The sequence below is a fragment of the Magallana gigas genome, chromosome 3 (genome assembly GCF_963853765.1).
Source record: "Magallana gigas chromosome 3, xbMagGiga1.1, whole genome shotgun sequence".
In the NCBI taxonomy this organism is placed as follows: Eukaryota; Metazoa; Mollusca; class Bivalvia; order Ostreida; family Ostreidae; genus Magallana; species Magallana gigas.
The window spans coordinates 43,632,692-43,658,411 of NC_088855.1; the positions used below are offsets into that span (position 1 = coordinate 43,632,692).

At 33.7% G+C, this 25,720-nt stretch overlaps 1 protein-coding gene across 2 annotated transcripts; it reads right to left on the reverse strand.

The window, feature by feature from the left end:
- Positions 1-105: 105 nt before the first annotated feature.
- On the reverse strand, positions 106-20,202 carry LOC105343555 (uncharacterized). 2 transcript variants are annotated; one of them, XM_034442996.2, is made up of 6 exons: positions 20,046-20,202; positions 17,013-17,326; positions 16,804-16,842; positions 16,327-16,435; positions 6,123-7,183; positions 106-5,178 (listed from the first exon to the last, which is right to left on the reverse strand). In XM_034442996.2, the coding sequence occupies exons 2-6, from the start codon at positions 17,254-17,256 to the stop codon at positions 5,123-5,125; spliced, it is 1,509 nt and encodes a 502-aa protein (XP_034298887.2). In that variant the 5' UTR covers positions 17,257-17,326; positions 20,046-20,202; the 3' UTR covers positions 106-5,122. The 2 variants fall into 2 exon arrangements, with proteins under 2 accessions (XP_034298887.2, XP_034298886.2); XM_034442995.2 differs by having other exon boundaries at positions 16,327-16,438.
- Positions 20,203-25,720: the final 5,518 nt, after the last annotated feature.

Genomic DNA, 25,720 nt, shown 5'->3' on the forward strand with positions numbered 1-25,720 from the left:
ATGAAAAATTGTTTTGCCTAAATTTTACATTCAATACTCAAATCAAATTTAAGTGCCTTAAATTATTGCAGAGGGCAATTTTTTTGTGATTAATTTTTTTTTAGCTGAACATCATACTGCATCATTATTCATTTTTCACCCCCAACATTTAAGTTCTAATGAGTTGATTGTTTATGACACTGCACTTGAACAGTGATCAACATATCATAATTGATCAGCTCTTAACCTTTGACCAACTGTGTTATTGTGTTTCAAATGCTGTAGATACCCTCACAGTGTATAAACGAATATATATGGAAAGTAAATAGTGTTAGAACCATTTTCAGAAAACCTTGGACTTTTGGTATGATGTAACTATCTATTTCTTGCACCAAAACAAGTAAATAATTTTGATGTGAAATATGCACATGTTGTGTAGTCTTAAGCCCAAAAGCCAGACAAATCTTGTTGAATTCAAAGAGCCATAGCGACAACAAAATAGATAGGCTTACATCACATTGCTATATGTCACAATTACCCAATGTTCAAGCTCTAGTTCTTTATGAACAAAAGTATATGTGAAAAAGATGGATGAATAAGGCATGTAAAATGCCCATATGAGGAATGATTAGATACTGCAAAATTAAAATATCTTTAAATCTGATACTTTTTTTTAAAAAATAATTAAAAACAATGTATATTTAACGTAACATCGGTTTGTAACCCTTAAATATTTTAAATACTTGCAACAGGTTGATTTTAACTGGCGTATTTGTGTCAAAACCTCCAAATAGTGTCATTTTTATAACTTTCTTTTATAGAGTGGGTCTGATCTCCATATTTTTGTCATAGTCTAAATGCGTTTTAATGGAATTTAAAGCAATTTTATTCAACAAAAATGTGGAGAGATGACCCACTATACTTTTAAAATGTCATTTTTTAGCCCAACAATTGAATATTATAGAAAAATAGTACAAGTCCGTAAATTCATGGCCAACATCTCATATAGCATTAAACAACGTAATTTGTTGTGAATGTAATGGCTCAGTGGTTAGAGCACCAGACATTAGGTAAATTTATAGAACTTTGGTTTTTAGGTTGTGGGTTCAATACCACCAAAACTTAAGGATTTATTATTTTTTTCTTATCGTATTTTGAAATATTTCAAACTGAATATAGTTAGAAATTACCCTTTTGTAAACTTGTATTATAACATATCTAATATATTCAATTGAAAAAAATGTTAAGTTTGAAATTGTATTTTACGACTAAACCAAATGGGTTTTCATTCCCCCATATTCTTATACTTACTTAACCAAGAACTCTATGCTTCCATAGGTCAAATACATGTATAAAGGTTAAAAAAAATCATTTGTTTGCAAAATTTTAGAAATAAGCCCATTTAAAATCTACTTGTAGTTTACTTTGTTCATGACATTGTTCAAGTTTTGTATGATTTCTGTGTTGATTTAGTTTTCTTTTATTGTATAAAATTATTTACAAGAGTACTGAAAGCAAGTTTAATAACAACTTACATTTTTTCTTTTATGTGTTAAAAGTTATTTTCTTGTCATTCTTGTAAACAGTTTGGATATGACAAATAGATGACCTCTTTTGATTTTGAGATCAAAAGGTCAAAGGTCAGTGAGTTTATCAATATGCACCTGTAATTTTTCAAGATACTTCTTTTAAAACAGCCCAACATCACATCTGTATGCAAAGATTGCACAAGGCATAACAAACGGTGACCCTTTTTGATTTTCAGACATAGGTTCATTAATTGAAAGGTAATAGAATTTCATTTTAAATTGTTTTGTTTTGATTACAGAACTTCTATAAAAAATCTTGATTTTGTGACTTCAGAATTTTGTTTACTTCAAGAATCTTTTGCAGAAGGAAAATGATCAACATAAAGTAAAAATGTTTTATGGGTTTAAAAAAAAGGTAAAGTGAAACTTCGTGTTTTGAACTTCAAGATATTTTTGCATTTTGTTATGTTCTTTAGTTTATTGTCCAATGTCTACAACATTACTTAATCAGTATTGAACATGACTTGAGCCCAGTTCTGAAGGCAGTCAAGATGTACATGTACATATACGTATGCTTTTCTACCTCACTCCTTTGTTTTACCTCTTCTTTGTATGTTTCATAATTAAGAAATTCGCTAAAGTATACTAATGTCATGTAGAGGGTAAAACTTTATCTGAACTGGTGAGATCAGGCAGTTAATTAAATGCTCTTTTGTTGGTTCGTGCGTTGGCTTGTTGTATCTGTTTTTCAAAGTTGAAGGTCAAACCTTCATAAGCACATTGAAAAAAAATATTGAAAAAAAACCTATATGAATTAGAGATGTATGATATACTGTAGACTTAAGGTCAGACGACACGTTCCTCAATTTTATATAACTTTTTCCAGGAATTTGTTGATGGTTTACAACTACTCTGACAAGCTTTCTTGCAAAAAATTAGGGTACCTTACCAGGCATTTCTGCAAAATACTAGAGTATGCAATTTCCTATATAATCTTCTTGGAAATACACTTGAATTGCTGATATAAAAATAAATACATGTAGAGCACAGCAAAATTCACTAATATTGGAAAATCTATCTCGGCCGGGGCGGGGCTTTGAACTCAAGACCTCTAGAACCTTTACGCCTCTGCCAGTGCGCGGCCACTGTTCTAACCACTCGGCCATCTAGACACATAATCACATCCAATTAAATCTTAATAATTTTTAAAATAATTATAAAATTAATATTTTTTATTGGAACTCTTTATTACGAGGAGATACAAAAAAGATTCTCGAGGAACGTGTCGTCTGACCTTAAATGTATTACATTATTGAAGCTTCCTTGAATAATGAACTTCAGACTTGCAAACTGCATATATATTTTGTACTGAAGTACAGAACTGTATTATAGTACCCTGCAGAACAAGTCAGAAGTCCATCCACTCATATCCCACAAGTCACACACAGTTAACATACATAGAGGCAGATAAAGAAAAGTACCAACATGTGCTCGATGCATAGAAAAACCGCTCACCTCAATTTAATAATTGAATACGAAAAGCAACGAGTGCCATAAAAAAATATATATTTTTAGTTAGGAGAGAAAAGGATCTCATTATTACGAGAAACCCGTTAAAAAAAACATGAACTGTAAAGCCTCAAGGCACGTAGGATTTAAACAATTATATCATGACATGAATTTCCCACATTTTTCTTAAATATGAGGAAACGTTCATATTTTGAAGAATTTTCTAGAAAAATCTTAACTTTGTGCGAGTTATTTAAGTTTGTTTTATTGATATATACAATCGTGTTGTTATTGAGCAATTTAGTCAAATTGGTGTTGTTGGGTTTTTTTTCCATTTTGTAATGTAGTAATGTTCATTGCAAAAAATTGTGTTTTTTCATAATTTGGATCATAAACTAGAATTAATTTTAAATATGAACACGTCGTTAGGAAGTGAATTGCTCGACACAACAGTTACGGCATGAAGAACAAGGAACTTCCCTGTGTACCATTCCACTGCTTGTCTTAATCAAATTGTGTTCATACGTGTAAATATTTACATTTTTCAGTTTTTTTATATATGGTAACACTACAGATCGATTTTGTAATGTATAGTCCAATGCATTTCATTAATAACTATTTTTAATACTAAATCGTACTATAAAAATAATTGCTGAAAAATATAAACTTAAGAAATAAGGAATCAATCTTTGAATATTATGAGTTCGGGGAGGGGGGTGATCAAATCTATCATAAAGCCCCTCGGGCTTTGTTGGATTTGATCATCCCAAACTTATTGGATCATCGCATAATACTCGAAGAAATAAACCTGATATAAAGCTAGGATGTCATGTCAGAATGATACAATAATTTCACTGCATTTGTTCCCACCCACCTCCTCCTTTTAGCTTGAGTATTGTGAACGTTGAAATAAGGGTGTAACTCTGGTTCAAGACTGTGACAGAACTGTATACTATGGGTCACAGCTGTCTAATAGTGAAATAAGTCCATAGGTCAGTTGGATTACTTTTCATGTACTCCACCTATCTTACATTGTACAGTTTCTTTAGGATGAAATTAATGATTGGTGATGATAGTTATTGATGTCAATAAATGTATATGCAATGTTTCTAAAGCTACAATAACATTTTTTAATGTAAATCTGCTTTATTTTTTGTGATGAAAAGATCGTCCAATACATAATCAACTATCACATTGTGGATGGTGGGCAGTTAGGATAAAAACATATGATACAATAAATGTTGACTTCGTGTGGATTATTCTGTGGTGGATTAAGCCGTTTTCCCACACAGGGAGCATGAACTGCACGGATCACACGGACCGAGGCCACACTTCAAAGTTTCACATTTATAGAAATGACCGTTCCCTAATTGTATTAACGACGATATACGCATTTCTAACTATTTTAAATGAATTCTAAAATATGAGAGAGAGAAAATGTTATCTGTTTAATGAATTTCTCGGGGGGGGGGGGGGGGGGTTATACGGGCTATGAAGTAGCGATTAATGCAGAAAGGAATAATACCCTGTGACGTGGGTTATGTAATTTTCTACAATGCTTACTACCTTCATTCCCACGTGAAAAACTTAAGAAAATAGTTATATAGTATATTTATTGAACTCCTCCGGTACAGATGGTTCTGAAAATTCCTCCCTGCTTCATAGGAATCCCGTAACCAACCAAGTGTATAGCCGAGAGGTACCATGTATTTTTATATTTACATGTATTTCTAAATTGGCTCTGTATCCTATGTACAATTGCCAACATTTGAAACTATTAATATCGTGCAAACACTGATTATTGGCATAACTAACAGTGCAAAAATAGCCGTCTTTGCAATAAAGGCTTAATTAAGACATTGCAGCATTTTGCAAAGTTACATTTTAAAGTAGTGTGTTAACATCAATTTGTAATTAATCTTAGAATTCTAACATATACATCTATGCACCACATTTATATTCTGTATCTTTGATATGCGTACCACCGCGCTAGCATTGATCGGTCTTTATCTTTTTGCTTGAAGTTCATTGTGAAATAGAAACCATTTGCTTCCAATAGCTGGGTTTTATCCCTGTAATGTGTGTAACTTTTCAGTAAGTTCCCTTCATTTTAAATCCATTGACATTCGGGCGGAACCAATGCTGTTCATTGCCTTCAATTCTACAAAATTGAATTAAACACAATTTAAACATGACATGTCCAGTTATTAAAAAAATTGATCAACAATGTTGGGGCAATATTATATGTACATCGACGTCAACATTGCATGATCAGCAATGATGGGGCAATATCATATTTACCTCAATCGTCATCGAATGATTGGCAATATTGTGACATTGTCGGGTTTACATCATTTGCATTCTTAATATATGTAATACTTTTATTATCATTGGATGCATTATTTCACATCTTTTGTGTCATCATCGTCAACAATCTTGATAAGACAGTGTCTGTCTGTATTTTTAAATACTGCAGCAGTGATACAGTCAAATTTAGTTTATTTAGCCATTAGTTATGATGCGGACCAAAAATGCAATGTCAATTGTGTAAACGATATTTTAAACGGAACTGATGTACACGACGTAGAAACGATGTTGTCTCGATATCGTTTAACATTTCCATGTCAAACTTAAACACGATACATACTAGTTACATAATGTCGTATCGATGTCTTTCAACATTGCGATGTTGACATGGACAATGGTAACGAAATGAGGTTAACTACTAGTATATCATATACATGTGTATGTGTACATGATGTTATCTCTGCTCGATGTCGTTCAAACTTACATGGCCTACAGGATAAAGCTCCGCCATTAAGTCAGTTTAAAGCTTACTGGAAGGTGATTGAATGGTATACCTCTCCCATTTAATCATCCTTCTTTACCTTTCACTTTCACTTGACTGAATTGCAAAGCTTCATCAACATAGGCATCTTATCCGCTCTGCTCTCTATGATATATAAATAAATATATGTCATATGAGTAGAGCGGATAAGATGCCCCTATGCTTCATCCTTTGGATGACAATGTTAATTTTGGGGGATACTTTGAAATATGAGTTACAGGTGATACTACTTTCGTGCACAATAAAGTGTTGCTTACTCCGAGAGCGAGGCTTGGGTGCTCCTTTTTGCGGTTCTTTCCACCTGTCCCCTTTCGTTGGTTCTATCGGATCGCTGTACATGGGCTCCTGGTCTTGTAAGTTGTCGTATGAATGCTTCTCCTTCTTGGACTGAAATTTGTCCAAAGAATAAAAATTGGTTTTTTTGCTATTAGTCTCATTATGAAATCCAAAAGAGGGAATGTTACTGCTGTTGTCACGTTCTTCACTGTCTTCCGTCACTTCCGGTATGCAATGGCCATAAGGTAGGTTTTCGTTGTAATATGGATGGCCAATCATACCTTTCCACGGTGGTTTATTTGACCCTTGTCCATAAGTATAGACCACAGAAGAACTGCAAGACTCTTCTGGCATATAGATTCGGTTATTGAACATGTTCATAGGTTGGGACACTGGTGGTTGTTGAATGGACATGGGTACCACTGAGTGAGCTCCGTGGGCATAGCTACACATTGATCCCATTGTGCACTGTTGGCAAGCAGAGAATGACGGTGTAGGACCGTGTAATGATGGAACAATCTGGAAGTTTACAGCAGGCATTTGAGGGTTGTAGACCGGGTGATCTTGGCTACCCATGACGTTCGTAACGTTTTTTAATCTCAGACTATCATCCCCGTCTGTGTTGGCAAGCTTGGGGTGAGGTTTCGGAGGAGGCAGTGGAAGATTTTTCCGGTCGATTTGCGGTTTCCGATTCACTTCAACGTATCCTTTAGACGACAGGTTGTCAGTGTCGTCCGAACTTTTTAGCACATCCTGCTCTTTATTGGATCTCCTCAGTAGAGACATATCCATATAAGGCCTGTCGGTCGTGGACGGAGTCGGAGAGGGCATGCGCTGGGTCCGGTCTTTTCTGGGCGAGTAGCGAGTTCTTACCGCCCTGTCGGACTCTCCGTCCGCTTCTCGGTCCATCCACATAGAACTAATACGACGAGTCAGGTCCTGCCCCAGTTTTGTAAGTCGGGTCGGCAATGTGTAATGTCTTTCTTCTGAACAAACGCGCCTTGGATCGCTTCTCATTATGTTGGATTTTCCGCATCGGTGTCTGAAAATAAAAAAAATATTCATCCTTTTTTAAGGTGCTTGTGTTTTGTATTGATATTTCTATTATCTAGGTTTATAACTATTAACTACAAAATGCACCAAGTACTTCTCGGATCTTTAATTTTCGTTGGTATTGTATGTATACAGTGAAATATCCGCCCCGTTTTATTTTCGCCCCTTTCGCCATCGTTGTCAGCGGGCGAATTGAAAACTGGGCGATTTCCAATGTTCCAAGTTATCTCTTTAGTACACAAGCGTGTCTGGGAGAATTTAAGACGGGGCGTAACTGTTTGAAAGTGTAGAATGGCGAAAATAACATGGGACGAAAATAACCCTGTAAACAGTTTGTAGACTTTAGTTGTCGTGGTGTTCTATTTTACGTTTTCATAAACATGTACAAGAAATATTATATCTGTTTGTTGTCACTCGGGTTAAATGCAACTTGTATATAAAAAAAATTAACATATTGATACAACATGCAATCACAAACTCGCATAGAAGTGTTACGTGTAATGAAAATGGTCCCTCCTTAGTTAAGGTTAGACGCGACCAATCTTCCATTTTTTTCTTTTTTTTCCTATCTCCATAATGTGAAGATTTCCACTTCGTTATTTCATAATTATATTTTTTGTAATATGATTCTTTTTTTATTTAGATATAAAGTGTTTAATTGAAAATGTATAGTGTGACTTTACTTACAAGCATTCAAATGCATTTTACATGCTGATTAAGGAAAATTCGAAATATTCTAGCTCCGAAACGAGCCTGGTAATGTACCCTATATTTTTGGGAATTAACGTGTTTAAATGTTAATAGATAAGAAATAAATATCAAGGAAAATGATATAAAATTGAGGAACGAGACGTCTGTCCTTAACATTAAGTCAAATTCTACTTAAACATGTAGTATCAGATGACTTTGTGACTTTGTACTTTGTTTACAATGTAGTTATCCTTTGATCATATCACAAAATCATTCTTTCAAAAATTTTATGATATACATGTACATGCGTAAAGCCATAAACCAACAGATGCTAAATTTTTCCGGGTATCTTTTATAGTCTGAATCTAGTTGTTGAAATTTTCCTGTTTTCTGCTCATCAAATTTAAAATAACTTTTTTATGAACCTTAAATCTATGCCTTAATCATTTATGAAATTGTTGAACTTAAAATTCTTGTTTTTGTTTTATGAGATTAGCTTTCTACGGGATTTCATGATATTTTATTATGGCAACTTTTTTTAAACATTAAAAAATAAAATATGTAAAGTTAAAGTGAATTTTCTCATGGTAGAAAAATAATTTTGATTGTACTTTCTTTTTTTAAACAAGAGGCCCATGGGCCACATTGCTCACTTGAGGAACAATAGGTATGATAAAATCAGCTTAATGGAGTCATAATACAAACTATCTGGACAGTGTACAATAATACAAGTAGATCCTTTATAAATAAAATCCATTTTCCCCCTGGATATTCTTATGTTTATAATCATTAGTTCCTTTTCTAACTGGATGATTTTATAGTCATATCACATGTTGAGTATTGCAGTTCACAAAAAGATCCTTAACGATTGTTTATACATGTATATAGGATATAAAGCTACATCAAACTCTGAACCTTCTTGTGAGGCCAAAGAATTGTCCTGGGGCCAAAGTCTTAACAATTATAAAGAATTATCTGGCTGATTAGTTTCTGAGAAGAAGATTTTTAAGATTTACTCTATATATACCTATGTAAAACTTTAACACTCAACCCCCAAAATGTGACCCCACCCTACGCCAGGGATCATGAGTTTCACAATTTTAAATCTACACTACCTGAAGATGCTACCACATAAGTTTCAGCTTTCCTGGCTTAATGGTTCTTGAGAAGAAGATTTTTAAAATTTTCATAATTTGTTTCATTAATTTCTAATTATCTCCCCCTTGAAAAAGGGTGTGACCCTTAATTTTCACAACTTTGAATCCCCTTTGCCTAAAGATGATTTGTGTCAAGTTTGGTTGAAATTGGCCAATAAGTTCTTGAGAAGATGTTGAAAATGTGAAAAGTTTACGGACGGACAGACAGACAGACGGACGACAGACAAAATGTGATCAGAAAAGCTCACTTGAGCTTTCAGCTCAGGTGAGCTAAAAAGTAATTAAAATAGCTATACGTCATTTCCAAACTAATGTTTTTGGTTTTCTTTTTTATTTAATGTAATAACTGCACCAAAGAAATAATTTTTGAAAATTTTGAGCCAGCCTTCTATCGGCGGCGGAAACACAGGCACCTGGCGTTATCATTTTTTTTTCATAATAAAAATAAATACCCTAATCCTAATAATACACAAGGTACATTGTACCCATCGCCGCCATCTTGGATTTTTTTTCCAAACAGTCACATCAGGTGAAATATTTGCTTAAAACTCATCGGTAAAATTATTTTGCAATCATTTCCGTCCCCCGATCATTCATTCAACATCAATGCTTACAACCAATTCAACCAAAATGGTGCATTACACCTACCATTGATAAAATATTTTTCGATTTGCATCTACTGCCTTAGAAATGCGACAAAAGGCTAATTTAAATCTTCAGGTGCCTGTACATTATTTCAGTGCATGACTGTTGCTTCTGCATTGGGGATCGTTTGTTTTGCATTGGTGTATGTTGATTTCGCAAAGGAGGCTGTTGATTTTTTTAAAGCTGGCCTTTTTCGTATTTTAGCATGTTTTCAAAAATAAGTTAACGTCTTTTTTACTCTATCCGCCGGCCATAGCCTTCCTTATTTGATAAAAAAAAGTTACGGTCATGATATTGAAAGAACTAATCAAAGTACTGAAGAACTGACGGGAGTTGATTTTGTCGATGTTTATTTATTTTAAAATCAATGATATGTTATTTTGCATGACAAGTACATGTAGTTTCTAATTTGAATTACGCACATTTTTATAATATGAATTTTTGGACCTTTTCGACAAGAATGTCGAGAAACCCCCATATGAATCATGTTAAATAATATTTAAAGATAAAATTAATTCAATCAAACTATGTATCAGTAATAGAAATATTTCTCGAAAATTGTATGGATCCAAGTAATATTGAACTCTAGTCTCGTTCAACCAAACGCTCGGCTGACACCGTAAATCTCCGACAAGGATTTACGGAGACAGCCGAGCGTCGAGTTGAACGAGACTATATTGAACTCTGGCGTAAGAATACATACGACTACAAAAAATATTTAACTTGTTCGTACCATTTAAAATCTGAATATTTTGAAGGTATTTATAAATAAGCTTCCTTGAACATATGCTTTAGCAAACATTACATCGAATTTATCAATTATTTTCAAAAACTAAGTCTTGTCAGCAGCAATGACTTGTGCTGAGGTCCAAACACTGTTTCACTTTCGGTTTGTCTGAGTAACTGCATAGGAGAGTTGATTAAAATCAACTCCCAAAAATAAAGTTTTAAATTAAATGTGTGTCAAAACAATTAGCAGCAACATACCCACGATAAAATGGTAAAAGGAGGAGCTTAAAAGATTAATGGCAACCTTTAAATTGCTTTTCTACCTTGTTACTCAACTACAGATGTTAACTTTCAAATATTACATGTATAAGTTGATTTTGAGAAGATGATAATTTTTCTTAGTAAGCATATAGGCTTAAAACGAAATCTTTGCAAATTGAACGTATTTACCAGTCTACCGACCGATGTTTTGAAGAAAAAAATCATTTATCATACCCCCGCTCCGAAGGAGAAGGAAGCATACTATTTTACCCTTGTTTGACCTTCTGTCCGTCTGTCCGTAACAAAAATATTTTTCGCGTTTTTTCTCATCAACGTTTCATCGCAGGTGCTTGAAATTTTAATACAATCTTTGTTTAGGCATGCCATATGGTGAGATCCATTTTTGTACCAATCGAACGTCAACTTCCTGTTAAATGACGATAGGCCTATTGTTTATTTTTAGCCTAAATTTTAAAACAAATTTTCGTCAACGATTATTCAGCAACTATTTGTGGCAGGTGCTTGAAATTTTGAAAACATTCTTTGTTTAGTTATGCCATTCGCTTGTATTTATTTTTAGGTCACCTGAGTCACTCAGGTGACCTATTGCAATTGGTCTTCGTCCGTCGTCGTGCGTTGTGCGTCGTGCGTCGTGCGTTAACAATTTTACATTTTTAACTTCTTCTTGAAAACTACCAGGCCAATCGTTACCATTTTTGGTGTGAAGCATCTCTATGGTAAGAAGAATCTAAATTGTGAAATTTATGGCTCTACCACCCCTGGGGTGCCACGGGCGGGGCCAAATATGCAAAAAAAGCCAAATTTTCAAAAATCTTCTTCTCTACTTCCACACATGTGAGGAAAAAACTGAATGCATGGTTATGATGTCCATGAGGCCCTCTACCAAAATTGTGAAATTTATGGCCCCTGGGTCAGGGGTTCTGGCTCTAGGGTGGGGCCAATGTGGCCATATAGTAAAAATGTATTAAATCTTAGAAAATCTTCTTCTCTACTACCATATATATTTGTTAAAAACTAAATGCATGATTATGATGTCCATGAAGCCCTCTTCCTAAATTGTGAAATTCATGACCCCTGGGTCAGGGGTTCAGGCTCTAGGGTGGGGCCAATATGGCCAAATAGTAAAAATGTATTAAATCTTTGAAAATCTTCTTCTCTACTATCATATATATTTGTTAAAAGTAAATGCATGATAATGATGTCCATGAAGCCGGGTTAGCCCTCAACCTAAATTGTGAAATTCATGACCCCTGGGTCAGGGGTTCAGGCTCTAGGGTGGGGCCAATATGGCCATATAGTAAAAATGTATTAAATCTTAGAAAATCTTCTTCTCTACTCTCATATATTTTTGTTAAAAACTAAATGCATGATTATGATGTCCATGAAGCCCTCTCCCTAAATTGTGAAATTCATGACCCCTGGGTCAGGGGTTCAGGCTCTAGGGTGGGGCCAATATGGCCAAATAGTAAAAATGTATTAAATCTTAGAAAATCTTCTTCTCTACTCCCATATATATTTTTTAAAAACTAAATGCATGGTTATGATGTCCATGAAGCCCTTTACTTTAATTGTAAAATTCATGACCCCTCGGTCAGGGGTTCAGGCTCTAGGGTGGGGCCGATATGGCCAAATAGTAAAAATGTATTAAATCTTCTTCTCTACTCCCATATATATTTGTTAAAAACTAAATGCATGATTATGATGTCCATGAGGATCTCTACTAAAATTGTGAAATTCATGACCCCTTTGTTAGGTGTTCATGCTCTAGGGTGGGGCCAATATGGCCATATAGTAAAAATGATTTAAATCTTAAAAAATCTTCTTCTCTACTCCCACACATGTGGGCAAAAAACTGAATACATGGTTATGATATCCACAATCTCCTTTACCTAAATTGTGAAATTCATGGCCCCTGGGTCAGGGGTTCAGGACATGAGGGGGGTGGGCAATATGGCAATAAAGTGTTAATGCATATAATGTTTAAAAATCTTCTTCTCTATTCTCACACATCTGTATAAAAAAAAACGACTAATAATTATGTTTACCAGGAAGTCCTCTACTGAAATTTTAATTTTCATGTCCCCTGGGGTATGGGTTTTGACTCTAGGGCAGGGCCAAAATGGATGTATAGATGTTAATGCATATAACGTTAAAAAATTATCTTCTTTACTCCCACACACCTGAAAGGAAAACTGAATTCATTATTTTGTAGACCAGATCTTTTAGTTTTTCACCAAAATTATAGGTTTCACAGTTCTTTTTGAATTAAATGTGGTTGTCATTACAAATTTATAATTTTTCTACTCCATTATGAAACCTAATTAATTAGATGCATATATGAGACTCCATGACAAGTTTGTGTATTGGATATATGCTACTCAGGTGACCGTTAAGGCCAATTGGCCTCTTGTTTAATTAAACGGAAGCAAATTCTTGTGTAATGACGACTTTGCTTATTTTTAGCCTAATTTTTCAAACAAATTTCTCAGCAACTATAATTCGCAGATATTTGAAATTTTTACACACTTTTTGTTTAATCATGTTATTTGGTGGTATTTATTTTTGTACCAATTGGAAATCAACTTTCTGTTAAATTTCGACTTTGCCTATTTTGTTTATTAACATCAGAGCGGGGGTATTACAAATGAGCACTGGCTCACATATATCTTGTTTGCGCTTTTTTTTCTACCCTATTACCACAGCAAAGCTGTCATTTTTTTCAATATTCCTTTATATTGTTTTTTATGTTCGTAATTTGCCCTTCCGTCCTTCTGTCATGTCCATCCGTTAAACTGCAAAATTTGTATATTCAGCTTTTATGTGCAGACAATCTGTCTTGTATATAAAAATAACAATGCGTAAATTTATTATTTGTATACTCATGTTTATAAAGTGACATATATATAGGTCCGATGGGCCGGGTGTTTATTCATTAAGGTATTATATCGTATACATGTATCTTTATTTGTTTATAAAACGCATGTCACTATAATAAATCATTTACTTACTTAAAGGGACATGGTCACGATTTTGATCAAATTTTATTTTTCTGTTTTTATTATTTACAATGCTTTATGAATGCATTTCTAAAGATCAATTGAAATTTGGGTGTCCGTCGATGAGTTTTAAGCAAGATACAGGGCTCACAATTCTTTTTCATGTAAACAAGGCTCGTACCCTGTTTTTGTTTACATAGGTTCAATATACCAGTAAAAAATCTTTTTCAAAATGATTAGTCTATATTCTTATTCATTTTAAGCATAAATAAACAGTTCCTAACGATTAACACACTCAATTTAGGTCTAAAAATGGAATTTTCACTTCAACGTTCAAAATGTAAACAAAAGCATTGTTTACATAGCGAGGAATTATAAGCTCTGTAACTCGCTTATAACTCAATAAATGACACTCAAATTTTGGCTGCCTATTAAAAAAGCCTTACTGAAGCATTTCAAACATTAAAATCGAAAAAATAATTTTTGGCCAAAATCGTGACCATGCCCCTTTAATATTGCATAATGCGCAATTAAAATCAAACTTCAAAGATAGGTTGGTTGAGAACAATTAGACTGTGTTATTATATTTATCCTTGACCTCTCATTGAACATTGACATTATAATTTCTTATCTTGCACCCTAGTTTAGCAAAAATGTTTAAAATGCTATTACAAAACCACATTTTAAGGTTCAAATAATAAAAGAAGTTTCCTTACAAGTATATTTCAAACTATATCCTGCAAAGAGAGTGTATGTTCTGTGATAATATTTCTTCCTTAATTTTTCAATAATCCTAAACCAAGTTAATTATGAAGAAAGCTTTTTGGCAATCCCTGCTGCATTAAACAATCAAGTTTATTGATATATTAAAATATGTTTAAATCAAATTAGAAAAAAAATTTAGACGAAACTCGGCTGTCGGACCTTTTCTGGAGTTTGGTTCCATAAAGAAATAACTAATTTTAAAAGATGCCATTGTTATTTAACGTATTGAAACAAAAAAATTAAAATATTACTGCATTCGCATTCTTTTTTTTTTCTTCCGTTTTTTTACTTGCAAAATAACAACAAATACTAGTGATTCAAATTAAGTTTATATGCATGTACATATGGGTTGAAATATGTCTCTCCACCGAAAAAAAAACAACAAGCATACGACAAATGTTTGAAAAATGACATTCAAATTATATAATCCCATGAATGAGCTATACTTGCATTTCTTTGATAACTCTGCTTTACGAATATCATTTTGTCATCAATTTAGTTAATAGGATTTTTAAAGTACATAATTTTGCTTTGAAGTACCTTTCATCCATTACCAATCATGAAAAATTGAAATCGCAATTCAAAACCTTCCAATTTCTAAAATGTAGCGATTGTTGAATGTAAAATTAATCAATTACCCACTTGAACTTTTTTTTAAACGATTTCGTTTGAAATTCAAATCTGTAATAGTCAACATTTAAAAGGTAATATATGTAACCAGGAGAGGACTACCTAATTTTTAGAAGTTGTGCCCAATCCTTTTGACATCTTTATAGTCGATAAAATATGTTAAACTCAACTCAACATTTTCGTTGAGAGCCTAAGGCAAATCTATAGCTAATGAGGGGCTTACACTATCTGCAATTGATGGCATAAAACTTGATTTTAAAAAAACAAGTACGTTGGTTGAAGCACTGTAATGAGTTTATCAACATATTCACGTCTGCTTTACGCACAAAGAACTATATATGATATTAGTCAAATTTTGCCCCCAAAATCCGCTATTTTTAAAATGATTCAGGTACATTAGTTTGTTGTGTTATTTTATAAAAGAGTTGACATGAAATATGTTTCTCACCTATTTATTTGATTATATGCACTCATTGGCAGTTTATGACGTCAGAAGTGACGCTATTTTTATAATTCAATCAAAATCAACCAAAAATTGACATTTTTCTTATCTTTTTTGAATGGGAAATATAGAGCGACTCTTTGAACAAGAACGAACTTTTTGTCACTTATAAGTATTGGAAAGATACATCTTTGGTGAAAATATTTTGTTTGTTCAAGTAGTCGCTCAATGTTTCCTTAAAGAAAAACTGCCTCAAAACAAGCCGTTTTATGCTAAAAATGAGAAAATGGCGGGAAAAGGTAAAACTTTATGATGTCATTTTTTTAAATTGTGGGCACTAAATTCAAAATGAAAATTATAAAAAAAAACTTCAAATGTATATGTGTACAAATAAAACAAAGAATTACAGTAAAATGACAATGTTCATTTTAGATATCCAGATCCAAAAGAAAAAAAGTTATAGCCCTAATGTCGCTTCCTTCCGCTGCAGTTTATAAAACGTAAAATTGCACCACTAAGGAAATGATGATAGTTTCTTGATTTTAACCTCAGAATTAAGGATGTATGTATACTCTTTGTTTAAATTATGCCTTATATATATACTTATATAATACGTCAACTTCGACCTTCTTATTGATACCAAGCAAATCGTGTATCGAATAAGGAAACTTACGATGGAGTAGATAATATATGTGTGTGTGTGTGTGTGTGTGAGAGAGAGAGAGAGAGAGAGAGCATGCTCTCCAGTACGTTGCCATGCTGATTACCTTGAGGTCAGGTGTTAAGGTATACACACCTTTTACAACAGCAGCAGCACACGAAGATACCAATGGCTAACAGTACAACCAAACCCAGTAGAGTTATTATCACAATTCGTGTGGGGATGTCTAGCTTCATGAACCAGCCTGCTAAAAACACGTAGGACGGGAACTAATTGTACGGCTCACTTTAGATATGTTGCAGGAATAACATCTATATTTAGGCAATATAATGAATAGTCTTAGCAATTGTAAAATAACGGATAGCATCTCATTCAGAATTTGAATTTGATTAAATATCTGAGCGATATTAATGGTACTATCATATGAATAAAATTAATTTTTGGAGCTTAAAGGTAACATGAAAGTAGAATTACTCAATTTTAGGAATGATGATTATACAATATGACTGCTTTTTATCGGTTTAAAATTGGTATCACTGTTGCGGAAATCGCAAAATGAAAATAAAAGCATCTGTGGAGTTTTGTATTTTTTTCTGCAATAATTTTACTTACCCCATATTGTGTCAAGGATGTCGATGCCTTGGCCTGAAACTGTATTCAATACTATTACAGCAGCATTCAAAATGTGTATAAATGTCATTTTTATGTAAAATGTATGTTATGTAGGAAAACCACCGAATATAGAGAATGAAAATAAACAATACGATGTAATCTCTACCATTTATTGACTCGAATCTAAAACTATCTTGAATTATACTTACTTATGTCCGTGGTGGTATAATTAACAGTTGTGTTGTCTACAGCCATAACGGTAACTGTTGAGGGCATTTCGGACACGGACATGTTCATTGAAGCAGTCGTCGAATGGTCTCGTAGTAATGTTGAAGACGTCATGATACTAATCCAATTCGCTTTGGTGCTTGTATTGGTTTCAATGAGAGAGGTTGATTTCCCATAGACCTCTTGAGTCGTTGAGTGTTGCGAAGTAGGAAGAGACGTAGCCATTGTTTTCCGGAATTTTTCATCAATTGCTTTGCCGCGGTTATTTTTATAACACGGAAAACTTCATCTAGAACTAGAATTTTATTAAAATTAAGTTTTAAAATTATGAAATATGTAAGTTAAAACGAACAACACTTATATTTAATGACGACAACATTCACACTATGACGTCAATTGGACCTAATTTTTAAGAGTCGGCCATTGGGGTCATATCGTGACTGAAAATCAATGTGGTTTTTTTTAATTGCGTGATTATAACAGTTGTGCCTAAAAAAAGACCGGGTATTCTTTTGTTCTGCAAGTCTATCTGTCTGCAATCTGTCAAAAAAATTTACTTAATTATTTTTCTTTGACGTTAGAAATTCTAAATTTTAGAAGCTCTAACGTCAAAGAAAAATAATTAAGTAAAATAACCTGTTAAGGTTGTCACGAATAGTCGAGCCGCCGGGTATTCATAATATCCTTATAAACGTTTTATAACTACCCGATCACTTTTTAATCAGGATCATTATATCTTGTAATGTTTAATGGAGTAATTCAAAGAGAGCCCTTTTGCCGAATGCACATCGATCCATTTTATTGCTTATTGGTTTACCCCTAAATGCATAGTTTTAAGGCTGTTACTTACACATATATACATTGTATATTATAACAGATTAATTTCAATGACCATACTATACTTTTAATAAGCGCTAGTATCGTTTTCAATTTGTTATGTATTCACACGGCAAACAAAATTTATGTCCCTTGGTTGTTTCTATGCAAAAACAAAAATTTAAGTCGCTGGGTACTCATATACCAGTACTTGCAAGTTACATACCATGGCTTCATTATACCTGTCCCACACCTAGATAGCTGATTTAACTGCCCTTTGTATATATTTACGTATATTCTGAAATATGAACTTCCTTCAGCAGTTCATAATACCTATTCTTAGTCTGAACTGGTGGTAAGAAGTATAAGACAAGGAAGCTGAGCGATAGTTTTTGAAAGTGTGTGTGTGTGTGGGGGGGGGGGGGGGGGGGCATACTCATCCAAAAAATCTTGACAAGCCAAAAAAAAAAAAGGGGGAGAATTTTGAATTTTCAAAAATCTTCAAAATCCTAATCGGGGGGGGGGGGGGGGGGGGGTAGTATATCTATAACTCCAATTTCATACCAATTTTTTACATACTCCCAAAAAATGGGGGGGGGGGGGGGTGGGCAACTCCATGTTAATTCCATTTTTGGGATTTGAATTAATCAACTCTCCTATGCAGTTACTCGGGCAAACTGAAAGTGAAACAGTGTTTGGACCTAAGCACAAATCAATACACCGCTGACAATATATACTTCTAATCGATAAATTCGATGTAATGAGTTATTACGCATTGTTTTTCAAGGAAACTTATTTATAGACTCCTTGTAAAGATTCAGATTTTAAATGTTACGGATAATTTAGATATTTTTAGAAGTCGTACATTTTATGTATTCCTACGCTAGAGTTCAATATAGTCTCGTTCAGCCAGACGCTGGGCTGTCTCCGTTAATCTCCTACAAGCAGAGAGTCTCTCTTGTTTGTCGGAGGTTAACGGAGACAGCTGAGAGTCTGGTTGAACGAGACTAAAGTTCAATTTTGCTTGGGTCCATACAATTTCTCATAACTATTTCGATTACTGATACGTAGTTTAATGGAATAATTCTTTGAATATTACTCAACATGATTCATATTGGGTTTTCACGCAATTCCTGCCTGAGAATTCATATTAAAAAAAAATGTGCGTAATTCAAATACATGTAATGAACAACTTGCCATGCCAAATAACATATCGTTGATTTTATTATAAATAATAATCGATAAAATCAACTCCCGTCAGTACTTCAGTACTTTGATTTATATTTACAAAAATTAGTTGCTGTGAAAAAGGGGGGGGGGGCAGCCCCCCCAGCCCCCCCCACCCCCCCCCCCCCCCCCCCACCCCCACCCCGTCGATGCTACGTGCCTGTTTGATTATGGTTACTTTTTTTTCTACGACTCGTATTATTTCTATGTAATTTAAAATCCAAACAACAGTGTTCATTTCATGGTGTGTCATTTTTCCAGAGGTGTGGGCAATGAATAGTAACCAGTTTATCGATTGGTCATAACCTTCAACTAAGAAGCACGGATTGCACGAAATTTTCATGAAGTCGATGTCGGACTCAAATTCCAGATAAGACGACTGACTATTTCTTCTATCTACGTACTGATATAATCAAGAATTTAGGGAATTTCATTTAATCTTAAATTTGTTAAAAGAAATATAAAATGCGTTCTTGATGATTCAGGCGGGTTAATTATTAAGGTAGCGATCATTGCAGAAAAAAATACATTTTTAATTTGTATCGCAATGTTGCTGCCTTCATGACCATATCCCGCATGAATCACCAAAGAACGCATTTTATTGTTTGAATATTTTTATTTCTGTGAATATCGACCATTTGGCAGCAATGTTAAAAGTTTGGATATGAACTTGGTTGTTCACGTGATCAAATCTTGTGACGCATAAAGGGGGTATTTAGAAGTTCTTTTAAACCTTTTTGGAAATGCGTCTCCATTTGACAATTTTTGTTGGTGTAATTTTAACAGAATAAAAGGTTTTGATTTAAATTGTTTTAGACTATTTGAGAAATTTATGAATTAAAAAAATTATAAAATATTGCATTCAAGCATTCATTAAAGTTTTACACCGAACAAAAAATAAGTTATGGCAAACTTTAATGTGACCATGCATTATTTGAATTTCATTGCATGCTTTAGACTGAAATATTTACCTGGAATTTGTGCGTCTTATTACAGCGTGCTTCCATCTGCAAAGACTGACAAACTACATGTATAGGATTTACAACCTGTACCTTTGGGAACATTAACGTCCTTCCTTCCCTCCTACAGTATATATAGAACAATTATGCATTATAAAATTTTATAATAATTGAACGCAACAGGAATATAAAACCATTACCGGGTGCCGACCTTGCAGCGATGATATCACACACAAACACAGCCACTTCCTATCTAGGGTATTAAAATAAATTTGCAAAAGCATTTTGCAAGAGCTCCTCAGGTGTCCTTAAATCTTTTCGTGAATATGGGAACTATTTGAATTGGGTGTACTGCTTTTATTATGTTCCTGGTCAGTTAAGGAGCATCATACCTTCTATTTACTCATGAATATGTGAAAAAATTTAATATGAAATCTAAATAACAATTCCACACAATTTTCAGTCACCTTGCGGGATCAATTGGCAGAAATCTTCCTCTCTCCTTGCAGCTACTAGTATTGTTTTATATATTTTAACAATGTACTGAATTCTTTGGCGTATTTTCTATGGAACAACAGAGTTGAACTTTATGTCGTAGTTGTCTCTCTTAGATCACGGTGTGATTGTATCATAATCCTTTGAGATACACTTCAGTTTCTTGGTGAAAGCCAATTAGCATAAAATATTACATTGCTAGTTGTCTGTTACGGTCTTGATATTATCGGGTTTTATGTTCATTTAACAGTAAAGGTTTTTCTGAATGTATCAAATCCCGGTGGGAAATTCGTATTGTTTGGAATGAGGTTGCATTAACCAGGCACGTAGCATCGGGGGCCAGACTCATCCAAAAAATCTTGACAAGCAAAAAAAAAAAAAAAGGAAAATGTTATGTTTCCCAGAATCTTCAAAAATCCTAATCCGTGGGGGGGGGGGGGGGGGGGGGGGGCTGGCTTACTATATAACTTCAATTTCACTACGCATTTCCTTATTTTCATATCAATTTTTTACATACTCCCAAAAAAGTGGGGGGGGGGGCAACTCAATGATAATTCCATTTTTTATACATAAATTTTAAAAAATTTGTTGCTGCGAGAAAAAGTGGGGGGGGGGGGGCCAGGCCCCCCCCCCCCCCTGATGCTACGTGCCTGTTTACGAAAACGGTCGTGATTTTGTTATAAGCAAATTCTCCTAATAGGTTGAACCTGTCAAACACGTTCTTCTATTTTTATAGTTCACTTAGATTTACATAATAATCTTAAGCATGTTTTAAAACACGCAACACCGTTTCGTGAATGTTATATCTATTTTTAAAAATTGTATAAATAGTGATTTTCCCCAGTTGTTGATATCGTTTTATGGCCCCAAAAATCAAAAACAGTAGATCATTTATCCCAAATGTTATATAGGTATTATTACTTATTTGCAATAACATATTTCATTCTTTTAACATCTCATTGCCACAAATGGGGGAAAAGTAGTTCAAGGAAGAAAACTCGTAAACCCATCAATGCGATGCACCTCTCCTATACGCATATGTAAAGGGTAACGTTGGGGAGCGGTGTTATTTTAATTTCAAAAAATAAATTAACTTGGGTTGATGGCCAACTAAACATTAAAAATATCATTTTGTATCCGTAAATGTTGTACTAATTAAATGAATAAGGAATAACATAATTTCGTTTGATAAATAAATTGAATGCCACTTTGACATAATTATTACGCCATTTTCTATGGGTTCTGAGAAATATGTTGTAATACTAAGTAATCATTTGCTAAAAACTTCAATTAAGCTTTGTAAATTTTGAAAATCTAGATTAACAATGATCTGCAAGATCTTAAAATTTTAATTTCTTTCTCTGGTAGGCCACCTCGCATCTCTCTTCCCATGGGACTGTAAGCTCCACCATTATCTCTTTACCTTCGTGGGAACATAATACGATATGATGTTGCTGAATCCAAGATGGACTTCTGTTCTGAGGGTTTCTTGACTGTTGTTGGATCGCCTTCCTTCATATAGTCGATATATTAACTGTCTTTCTTCTGCTCTCTCTTGTTCTTCCGTTCCTTCTCTATGATGTCAGCTAGCTCTTTGAGTACTTGGTCATGTCTCCATCTGTACCTGCTCTGTGTCAACGAGACATATCATGATGATAAGATGTGTTCCCGAGTACCTCTCTTTCCAAATAAATCGTAGTTCATATGTTCTGTTAGGCCCCACTTGTGTAGGTTGGTTGGCGATGGCAGCAGATCACACACTGATCTTAAGAGGAACTGGATACGATGTGGTTCCATCCTCCAGATCTCTCCCCAATTCAGCTTCCTCTCTGTTGTTGTCCAACCCGTCCATGCACCTTGGCTTCCCATTTCTATTGCTCTTGCCTTTATTATCTCTTCTTCCATTTGGCGGATCCCTGCCTGTACCATCCCACGTTTCTCCGTGTTGTTGATTTTCATCAAGCTTTCTCTGTGACTACTTCCTATATAGGCCTTGCCTCCCCTCTACTACTGTGCCAGCTATATCTGCCAGGTGGACTGCGGCACTGGCCGACCACTTCCTTCCAGTTTTTATTTCATTTCTATCCCCTCTCTCCGGATCTTCTTATCCTCTCAGTGTAACTCTACTATACTCTGTCCTGAGTTTTTGCTTCCACCACTTTTTGCTTGATATTTCAATAATAGTAAATACCTTTGTGCTTAAACTACGTTCATCCACTAATATGAAAAATGTCCAGATTATCTGTTTTGAAACGCCCCCTCTATCGCTTCAGGTTTCAATACACATCCCAAAATTGAAAGTCTACGGAGATTTTGCATTGCATCAGCCATTAATAAGCCCGGATGATAACGTTAAAAAATTGCGCGATGTATTCCGAGTGTATTACGAATGGAGAAAAGATGTAAACATTTCCCATTATAAATCTCCGTAAGAAAATTGTTTTCGTTCCTGTGAAATTTTAAGAGTGAAAAGGGATAATTGTTCAATGAAGATATCTTGGATATATTCCCTTTCATCGATTTCAATTGTATTTCTTTCACAGGTATGTGTATTTTTTTTTATTTAAAAAAATCATCAAAAATTGATGGAAGCAATAACTTGGGACAGACTATAGCCTAGATTTTGACCCGTGCGTGTACGGGTTGACATATCATATGATATCGGACATTTACGAAATAGATACATCGACACACCGTATATTGTTGACATTTGCATTACCTAGCTTTATGCTATTAATTTCACTACACTCTGCTAAGTTGGAATAATGTAATCTGTGTCTGCCTACCAATATTATACCCGTAATGTAGCAGATAATTGCAGAATCGATCCAGAACGATTTTGGAGAAAATTAATAAAGTTGCATTGAAAATAACAGTCAAATTGTTCATAACAAACCATTTTGAAACTGTAAAATTTAATACCTTTCTTCGAAAAATCTAATTATATAATTGCGGAATTCCACATTTCTTCAACAACGTTTTTTACACACCATGTTGACATTCGAAATTCTCGGGCTTTTTTATAGTAAATGCACTGTGTTAGAGTTATCTCCCGTATTTTTTTGATGAACGGAAAAAAAAATCCAATGAAAATTTACACGCATTTGTTTTATCGTCTCTGGGTTTTTCCATGCAAATGTGATATCGTGGAAACATAAAATAAAGAGCCTCCCGCGATTTAGCGTGAAGGTAATGCGCATGCGCAAAATTGTAAAATCCAAAAAATTCTGATGATTTCCGGAATTTTTTTTGGAATTTTCGTTGATTATTAATTAGCGAAGCTTGATTGAGAAAAAATAAAAACAAATTGGTAATCTTTAAGTACCAATGATGTTTAGAATATATAAAACAAAAGACAGTACTCTTCCTATTAATCGGTATTAAAGCCCAAAAATTCGAGTCTATTATTTTAAATAGTAGTATAGATGTATATATCGTGTACCTGATGAAATATTAGCATGACTTTCTACTGCGATTAGATGTGTGTACAATTTAACCTTACAAACTACAGTAATAAATTAATTTTTTAAGCATTTATTTTATAAACTATAGCATGTGCTCTTCTTAAACTTTTTAAATCATTGAATTATTTTAGCTTTTCCTAATTATCTTCCTTTGTAAAAGTAATACTTTAATACAAAAATATAAAAGTAGATTCAATAATAAGAAAAATAGAAATGATATTTGTTTAATGTTGACACTTAAGGTGGCTCTATACACCCACAGTTTATTCCAATTTTCAATAGAAGACCACAAAACATATACTTATCAAATATTAAAATGATGATAGGGATACTATAGGTATTTTTAAAGAATTTTTTAATGTTTTTTCGTGTTTTTGTGAAATTTTTTTAAAAAGACAGCTAATAACAAATTGAGAGAAATGTGTTTATCATATGATGGATATTTCCTTCGGACACATAAAAAAATATATATCTTCTTAACATTCAAAAATGTTATTATTGCATTTTTTTCGTATTTCACCAAAACATAATTTTTCATATTTTCTTACTCTGTGGACAAATCATCTGAAAAAGTTGCTTGATGTTATAAGAAAATGTATTTTAATGAATGTGACATAAAAAATTGAATGAAGACCATGTTGCAAATAAACACAAAAAATGTTTTGAATTTTATTTGGTATGAAAGTTCTTCAGATAAGGGTTATCATTCCTAAGTCCCAAGGCCCAAACACCTTGGGGACTTTCATTTCTGAGTTGAAGAAAATTTTCTAAATATTATGTTGGAATGATAAATACATACATATTTCATTATAGACTTTGCCCTGTGTAAGTGAATATATTCGATTTAATGCAAATTTAAGTCAATTAAATAAAGGGGAACATTGACTAGGCTAATAGGATTTATGTATCCCAACCTGAGAGAAATTCAAAGCAACTCTCTCATCCCCGTTAGGTGTCGATATTAATGTGCATTAAAGTATATTATAATTGAAATATTTTCACCGGTTTAGAATTTTCTTTCATGATATTCAACCAAAAAATACGTTTTAGAAATTTTTGGAAAGTTAAAAAATTTAATGTCCTCAGCGGGAATCGAACTCATGACCTACTGGTTTCTAGTGAACCCAGTTACCCACTGCGCTATGGTGCTACATTTCGTAAATGGTAAAGAAACTCTTTAAAAAATTATACTTTATTTTATTGTTTATTTCGAAAAATAATACCACACAACGTGAAGGTGTCATATACCATATTACTTGTAAGTAATGAATTTTCCAATTATTAAATTAAATCTATTCATTTAACAAATTTTTCAAAAGAGCAGTTCCCATACAATTCGCCTCAGTTTAAATCAGCCAGTATCGGAATTGCATGCTTCAAGATTTACTTTTTTGCGTACTGCGTCATCAAAAAGTGGTGTATAGAGCCACCTTAAAGACATACCAAAGTTTGCTAGAGTTTTATCCGATCATTTCTGATAATATTTCCCAAGAAAGGTTTGTACTTTATGATATATTTTGTAAGAATGATATCCGTTTAATATGATAAAAGGGTTAATACTTATATGAAGAACTTTCCCATAATTTCGATGTTAAGATTATTAACCTATATATTTTATTCAAGCACATACGTGACACAATCAACCTTGTGACCTAGCAAACTTAAGCGTTTATACCGGTATTAATGTATTTGGAACCAAATACGGACACAGCCTGTAAAACAAAAATA